The 7,824-nt window shown below is 50.8% G+C and overlaps 2 protein-coding genes across 10 annotated transcripts in view; one reads left to right on the top strand and one right to left on the bottom strand.

The window, feature by feature from the left end:
* SERF2 (small EDRK-rich factor 2) overlaps window positions 1-5,815 on the top strand; it is a 31,163-nt gene extending 25,348 nt beyond the window's left edge. The window contains exons 1-4 of one of the 6 annotated variants that reach the window (XR_001007535.1): window positions 2,020-2,136; window positions 2,731-2,839; window positions 3,464-3,690; window positions 4,125-4,644. Coding sequence is in view for 5 of the 6 variants with exons in the window: in XM_011993878.1 (XP_011849268.1) it covers window positions 2,130-2,136; window positions 2,731-2,839; window positions 3,330-3,690; window positions 4,125-4,262 (615 nt within the window). In the remaining variant the exon portion in view is untranslated. Of the gene's footprint in view, window positions 1-1,729; window positions 2,366-2,730; window positions 2,840-3,329 lie in introns of those variants that run through there. The other 5 variants (XM_011993878.1, XM_011993894.1, XM_011993885.1 and 2 more) reach the window with 5 other exon arrangements.
* SERINC4 (serine incorporator 4) overlaps window positions 3,929-7,824 on the bottom strand; it is a 6,400-nt gene continuing 2,504 nt past the window's right edge. Inside the window, exons 5-12 of one of the 4 annotated variants that reach the window (XM_011993922.1) lie at window positions 7,658-7,751; window positions 6,879-7,090; window positions 6,579-6,674; window positions 6,347-6,473; window positions 5,891-5,963; window positions 5,429-5,477; window positions 5,130-5,283; window positions 3,929-4,961 (exon numbers count right to left, since the gene is read on the bottom strand). In XM_011993922.1, the coding sequence (XP_011849312.1) occupies window positions 4,745-4,961; window positions 5,130-5,283; window positions 5,429-5,477; window positions 5,891-5,963; window positions 6,347-6,473; window positions 6,579-6,674; window positions 6,879-7,090; window positions 7,658-7,751 (1,022 nt within the window). In that variant the 3' untranslated portion in view covers window positions 3,929-4,744. Of the gene's footprint in view, window positions 4,962-5,129; window positions 5,284-5,428; window positions 5,478-5,890; window positions 5,964-6,346; window positions 6,474-6,578; window positions 6,675-6,874; window positions 7,091-7,657; window positions 7,752-7,824 lie in introns of all 4 variants that reach the window. The other 3 variants (XM_011993950.1, XM_011993931.1, XM_011993939.1) reach the window with 3 other exon arrangements.

Here is a 7,824-nt window from a genome sequence, read left to right as displayed (position 1 = left end):
GCCTCCCAAAGTGCTGGGATTACAGGCATGAGCCACCGCATCCAGCTTCTTATTAACTCTTTAACACTTGTTACTTTCTCTTTTTAAGAGCGGTCAGAGGCCAGGTGCATCGCCTAAGCTCTGGAGTTCGAGACCAGCCTGAGCAACGTGGTGAAACCCATCCCTTCAAGAAATACAAACAATAAAAAAATAAAAAATTAGCTGGGCGTGGTGGCATGCACCTGTAGTCCCAGCTACTCCGGAGAACGAGCTAGGAGAATCACTTGAGCCGGGGAGGTGGTGGTTGTAGTGAGCTGAGATTTTACCACTGCACTCCAATATGGGTTAGTGAGACCCTGCCAAAAAATAAAAAGGTTAGGTTCCAGGCTTAACACTCTGAAATGAGACATAATTTGGGTATTATTTATTTAATTTTATTACTTTTTTTTTTTTGTAGAGAAGTGGGGGTTCTATGTGGCTCAAGCTAGTTTCAAACTCCTGGGCTCAAGCAATCCTCCTGCCTTTGCCTCCCAAAGTGCTATGATTACTAGTGTGAGTCATCATGCCCCACCTATTTTGGTATACTTTAATTACGTATTTCATTTTATACTTACTTTCTGTTGGCAAGTGATATTGATTTTAGACGTATTTATATCTTTTATTTAAGACTGATACAAAAATATTTAGTAATAGTCATTCAGATACTTTGGTATGGAAGAAATTGTGAGGATGGTTCTGATTGAGATTTATTACTTTCCATCAGCTCTATGTTGAGGTGAAGCCAGTTTGAAGTTTGAACCTCAACTTGGTTGTGCTGTGGGCACTAGCTGAAGAGAGTCACAAGTTAACATTTACAACCAATAATTTCCTGTGCTATTTCATAAGCATTTCTCCTTTATCCAGCTAATTCCTCAGGTCTGGTGGAGGGTCTTGTAGACAGATTAATGGAACTGGCAATGAGAATGAGTTTAATTTTTGCTTCTGGCCTTATTCCAGGGTCTTTTTTTTTTTTTTTTTTTTTTTGAGACGGGATTTCGCACTGTCGCCCAGGCTGGAGTGCAATGGTGCGATCTCGGCTCACTGCAACCTCCACCTCCCGGGTTCTAGCGATTCTCCTGCCTCAGCCTCCTAAGTAGCTGGGATAACAGGCGCGCGCCACCATGCCAGGCGAATTTTTTTGTATATTTAGTAGAGAGGGGGTTTCACCATGTTGGCCAGGCTGCTGGTCTCGAACTCCTGCCCTCCTGATCTGCCCGCGTTGGCCTCCCAAAGTGCTGGGATTACAGGCGTGAGCCACCGCGCGCAGCCTTCCAGGGTCTTAATACAAAACCGGGTGTGGCTGGTGGCGATGGTCAGTGAGGAAAAGTCCAGAGGGGAAAAGCAGACATACTATGTGCATTATCTAATCTCAGCCACTGATCCAGCTCCATAGTCTGTGACTTTTAGAGTCCTCCAATACTTCCAAGCTGTATCTGCACATTTAAACTTTCTGGGGGAAAACGAGCAGGGACGAGTTTTAGGAAATACCAGATGTGGCTGCGATTTTCTACAGTGAAGGGGCGTGGAAGGGGACAATGGCAATAGAAGCGGGTTTCTGAAGTTGTGTTTGTACTTGATTTTAAGCGAGCTGTGAACAACCCGCGTCCAAGTAAGTGGCTGAGAGGTGATCCTAAGAACAAGTTCAGTCGTAGAGTACTCGTAACACAGAACTGGTTGAAACCCCGCCCTCCGTCTCCGGGCTTTCTTTCAGGGCGACTTTGTCAGTACCCCAAACTGTCCCCGCATGAGGTCACTCTGCACGGTCACGTGCTGGAGCCCACGGGAGCGCCACATCGCCAGCCGCACCCCTCCACCCCCACCCTGCCCACGTGACCCGGCCTAGTTTCTCCAGGCCCATCCCTACGCCTCACTCGTGAGGCCCCGCCCCACGCTGAGCGCTCCGCCCGCGACCCTCCGCCACTTACCCACCCCGACTCAAGCACGACCCGTGGACCCACGTGCTTTTTCTTGTCCAATGGGAGCCGGCTCCCGGGGCGAAGGGGCGGGGAGGAAAGGAACGACTGCGTTACGTTGCGAGAAGGGGCGGGACCTGCAACGTCGGACAGAACGAGGGGACGTAACGGAGGCAGGTCGGAGCCGCTGCCGTCGCCATGACCCGTGAGCACCGAGCCCTCTTCTCCTTGCCCTTTTCTTTCCGTTCACCCTAAACACCACCGCCGAGTCGCCTGCTTTGACCTTCGGTAGCTTCCCTAGCGAGGCCTTTTCTCTGGGCGCGCTCTGTAGCCACCCTCACACTCGGTGCCCGGAAATCGAGCCCTTTGCCTACGGCCACTTCACGGGACCACCCCTCCGCGTTAGGCATAGGCCCTCCCGGATCTTCCGCGGTGTGAGGAGAAGGCTAGCGCCCCGGTGATAGGCCCAGAGCCCCCTACTCCACAAGTCAACCCATCCCCCATAGAGACCCAAACCGTCCACACACACCCCGCCAGCTGTTTGGGGCCCACGCTGCCCCAAAACATGCCTCCAGCTGGCCCCTTGGACCCTTTTTCTCCGCTCCTCATTTTGACCTGGCCCGTGGCAGATTCGCCACTCCCCCCTACCCCAAGCAGCCTGGGCCTCGAAGTGGGCCGTTGTCGGGGCCCGGGGATTGAAGTGGTGTTGGATCCTGCTGCTGGCCGTGCTGGGGTAGAAGGGTCGCCGGTGTGTGGGCAGAGCGGCCCCCGCATCTCACCTTTAATCTTCTTTCCTTAGGCGGTAACCAGCGTGAGCTCGCCCGCCAGAAGAATATGAAAAAGCAGAGCGACTCGGTTAAGGGAAAGCGCCGAGATGACGGGCTTTCTGCTGCCGCCCGCAAGCAGAGGTAGCCCCAGGGAGGGGAGGGAAAGGGACGGTGGAGACCTGGGTTAGACCAAGGGTTATAGCAGGAGAGACCTACCTCAGGGCTTGAATCTGGACTAGTCGTGAGGAGCAGAGTGCATTGCTTCCTCTAGGGTTTTATTTCCTCCCCACCCTCCAAATTGTCAGCTCACAGCCTTACAGGAAAGGACGGGGGCGGGCGCCTGCCCTCAGTCTGATTTCTGAGCGTCCCTGGGTCTGACCTTAAGGGCAAGGGCAGGGAGCTTCACATTTCAAATACAGTTGTGGTTATGGCAGCCCAGTACTTTTGGCCCTCCTTGCTGTTCGGTTTTCCTCCCTTCTCCCAACCTACTCACTGGTGTTGCTGGGTGTGGTACTCAACACAGAATAGAGAGCCTTGGGCCTGTGTCGCCAGACTTCTGACCCCTTGGGCAACAGCCAGATGGAGACTGGTTGCCTTTTGAGCCTCAGCTCTCTTCCTCTTGTTCTCCTAGGGTGGGAGTACAGCAGCCAAACGCTGAACTTAGTCCCATCCACTTCCATCTTATCCTTTGTGCCCTTCATCCCCCTGCATCTTGTCCTTTTTGCCCTCTGGTACCTCCCAGTGCCCCATCATCTCTACCCCCAGGGACTCGGAGATCATGCAGCAGAAGCAGAAAAAGGCAAACGAGAAGAAGGAGGAACCCAAGTAGCTTTGTGGCTTCGTGTCCAACCCTCTTGCCCTTCGCCTGTGTGCCTGGAGCCAGTCCCACCACGCTCGCGTTTCCTCCTGTAGTGCTCACAGGTCCCAGCACCGATGGCATTCCCTTTGCCCTGAGTCTGCAGCGGGTCCCTTTTGTGCTTCCTTCCCCTCAGGTAGCCTCTCTCCCCCTGGGCCACTCCCCGGGGGTGAGGGGGTTACCCCTTCCCAGTGTTTTTTATTCCTGTGGGGCTCACCCCAAAGTATTAAAAGTAGCTTTGTAATTCCTTGAGCGCCTGGTTTGACTGGGGACTTGGGGGGATGGGGTTGGAGGAATGACTGCCCTTTCCCACCAAAAAGGGAGAACTCTTTAGACTCAGATTGTGGATACAGGCTTAATAAGTGAAACATCACAGAAGCCTTTTATTATGCAATGACAACCAAACAAGTACTCCGGATATGCGGTAGAGGAATCCTCCAAGAACCATAGAGACTTCTTTTCTGTGATTTTTTGTTCCCCACCCTTGAACACCATCTCTAGGATGGAGTTGGCCTAAGAGTGAAGGCTGCAAGATCTGTGTTTATGCCTCTCTTCCTCATTCTTCCTCAGTTTGTTCGTCTACTTGAATGTTGGCCAAAAAATCCTGCTGCTCACCAACTTCCCGTGGTCAGCTGCTGTCAAGTGTTCACATTCTCTTCTGTCATTCCTCATGGAATGAGGGTGGTTTTGTCTTCCCGCTTCCCTTGACCTCAAGATCAGGATTAAAACCTGGGGTAGCTCTGTGCTCCTTTCTTCCTATGCCCTGGTTTGTTCTGTGGTTCTGGGCTTCTTATATCCGTGTGCCCAGGGCTGAACTGCTTATTTTCCTTTCTCCAAGGGCAATGCCGAGTCTTCAGTCCCTGTTGGTCTTTCCCCACCCCCACTTCCAGCCCAAGAGCCAGGAAAGGGCTGGTGCCACACTGTCTGCTGGGATCAGCAGTGGTTCCTGAGCTGCTGATTTGGGTGTTAGGCTCTTGAGGTGGGATGCAGAAACAGTAGGTCCAGTGAGTCAGACACTGCCCAGCGCATTAGACTCTATTTGACCACTTCTTCGAGTTCATAGTATTGACTTCTGCCCAAAGAGAGATAACTCCCCATGTGTCCTTGAGGTATTGAGCTGGGCTGGACAGTTCCCCTTGAGCCAACTCTAGGAGTACAATGTCAGGGGAACCCCAGTTTGTGAAAAGAACTTAGACTGGAGGATATTTGTTATCTGGGGATATGATGCGGTGGTGGCGGCGGCGCCTCAAGAGAAGGGGCTGGGGTTTCTGGGTGGGGGACCAACAGAGTGGTGCCAGTAACAGCCCCAGATAGAGGAGTACGCAGGCCCAGCATGAGGCAACTTTGACCCAGAAGGTGGCCCAGCTACCCTTGATGAAGGTCTTTTCCAGTTCTGCTCCCTCATAGCTGTGTAACCAAAGGCTCTGGTTAGAGAGTATGAAGGGCATTAGCTTTTAGACGTGTTCTACCTCCTCACCAATTATGGCAGACCCACGTGTGTCTGGAATGCCCTTGAATTGCTCTTTCTGTAAAATAGCTCTTCAGGAGAGTATCTAAGGCCCACCTCCATCTTACCTGAACCAGTTGGTAAGGGTAACCATGACATAGAGTGAGGCAAGGAAGAAGACGAAATGGAAGGCAGAATAGTTGTAGGAAAGATGCTGGACTTGGACTGGAGGAGCTGGAGGGGTCTCTTGGTCAGCTGGCCTAGCAGCACCACCCCTTTGCCCTGGAGAGATGAAATGGCTGCTGGGAGCAGTGCTGCTGAAACACCTCTTCTCCTCTCCCCCAGCTACCTTTGTTAAGGCTCTTGAGGGTTCTTACGGCACTCCACAGAGATCTACCACTTCTTCGGTTTCTCACTTGGTACTCACCTTCGTCTGCCTCCACTATTTCAGGGCAGCAGAAACACAGTGAGGGCTTCTGCAAAACATAACGCAGGTTTTGGAATGGTCTTAAAAGATGTGAGGGTGTTAATCTAGGAAACTTCCCTCGTGAAAAGATTGGTCTAGTATTAAAAAGTGGAGGCACACCTGGGTTCAAATTCTAGCTCCAGCATATAACTGGCTGTGCGGACTTTGGTAAGATGTTTAATCTTTTGTGCCTCGATTTCTCCATTTGTAAAATGGAGCAAATACCTACCTCACAGGGTTGTTGTGAGGGTTAAATTAAATGAGATTATGTAAAAGTATCTAGCACAGTTGCCTAGCACATTGTGGGTACTCAATAAAAGGTAATAGCTATAATCAGCATTCTGGGTAGAGGTTGGTAGGATGTGTGTGTGTCTTTGTGTGGGGGAGGGAGGGTGTTGGGGATATTGAGCTCTTTATCCTCACCTGAAACTCATAGCGGTAAACCTTGACAATCCACAAGGGTCCAAATACCTCAGCCAGGTAGGAGGCCTCATTGCTGAGAAAGAATAGAGTTCTTAAGCTGGTCTAGTTAAATAGGTATTATCTGGGGGCATTTACTACCAATTGGTCCATACTGGTAATCCTCAAGAGGGTACTATACTCCCTGTGCCCTTTTCCACCAAAGATTTGGAATTCTATTCATGGGAGAGCCCTAAGATCTTCGGACATACTTTAAATTCTCAAATCATTCCCCCCACCCCCTTCATCTCATACAGATCATCTAACAAAGTACTATTCTTAGAATTTGTCCCTGTTTGTGGAGAGCTTTTCTCACTCTAGTCTTGCTCTAAACTCTATGGTCCCAGACATTCTCCTGACCATCCTTCCCTGTCTTGGGCACCCTCCTTTCATACCTTCACCCTTGATACTTTTACGCACCAAGCAAAAAGCACACAAGCATACATGATGCCAGCACTCAGCACTGCTAGAGAGGTATCTGGTGTTTGGGGTTCCATTTTACTCAGGCCAGGGAGGCACAGGGTGTGATTCTGTCCTTGAAGGATTACTGGGAAGGGACAACAGAAGAGATGGGTATTAAGAACAATGAGCTAGGTATTTGGCAGGGGCAAAAAAAGGTCTTAGCATGGAGAATCCAGGTCCTGTCCCTTACCTCTCTCTGGAGGACGGCTGGACAGTGCAGAGAAAGTCAGATACATGATGTAGCAGCTGATGACAGAAGCTTGTAGAAGGCCAGAGCGGGGTTGCTCTGGGGAGTTAGTATCATTGCTTTAGTCTACAAGCTGGCAATTTCCTCCATTTCTACCCCCACTTGTACTTCTGTCTCCCCATCCCTTGGTGGGGGTAGGGGAGCAGAGATTCTTTTATGAACTAATTGAGATTAGGGAGGTAATGAAACTTGCTACGCTTTTAAGGCCCCCAAAACCTGGAATGTTGTAGGGCATGTACCCACTGAGGCGGATGCAAGGAGCGATGGAGAGGAAGGAGATGAGGCCACAGAAGCAAAGGTGCAGACTGAGGAGCATCTTGTTGAGCAGGCAGCCAGCTGGGTGTGTATAGTAGCGGAATAGGAGCACAGCTCCCACACCTGCCATGCTGTAGAATCCTAGGGTGGCCAGCAGGACAGCCAGGAACCAGCTGCAGTCTTGAGCTGCACCTGTCTGCCTAAGGGTGGAAAGTCGGCAATGGCTTGGAGCTCCAACTTTTTTTTTTTTTTTTTGAGATGGGAGTCTTGCTCTGTCACCCAGGCTGGAGTGCAGTGGCGCGGTTACGGCTCACTGCAATCTCCACCTACTGGGTTCAAGTGATTCTCCTACTTCAGCCTCCTGAGTAGCTGGGATTATAGGTGCCTACCACCATGTCTGGCTAATTTTTGTTTTTACTAGAGATGGGGTTTCGCCATGTTGGCTAGGCTGGTCTCGAACTCCTGACCTCATGATCCACCCACCTCAGCCTCCCAAAGTGCTGAGATTTGACAGGCGAGAGCCACTGGGCCCAGCCAGAGCTCCCAACTCTTTTACCCATTACCAACTATTCCCCTGTTCCCAGAAGACTGCTGTGACTCTCCATCCTACTTGGCTCACACAGTCATCACATTCCTAAGCTTTTTTTGATACTGCTCAGTGGGAAGCTGTGGGACCAGTGTTCTGCCGTGCCTTTTGCCCACCCCTCTCCCTGTAGTAATACTAGAAACCTCCCCAGGAAGAGGCTTTAGGGTTACGTGCCCCTTACCAGTTCTTGTTCCAGGAATGGGCAAAAGCTGTAATAAGCACCAACTGCAGTAGGATGAATGCAAAGCCTCCACAGATGCCAATGTAATGCCACGCTGCAAGATGGGCACCGGTGGAAAAATGTGGTCAAGTCGTTACTTTTTTTTTTTTTTTTTTTTTTTAGAGTTT

Source organism: Mandrillus leucophaeus, unplaced genomic scaffold (assembly GCF_000951045.1).
Source record: "Mandrillus leucophaeus isolate KB7577 unplaced genomic scaffold, Mleu.le_1.0 Scaffold1114, whole genome shotgun sequence".
Classification (NCBI taxonomy): Eukaryota; Metazoa; Chordata; class Mammalia; order Primates; family Cercopithecidae; genus Mandrillus; species Mandrillus leucophaeus.
This window is presented reverse-complemented; position numbering and strand designations above follow the sequence as displayed.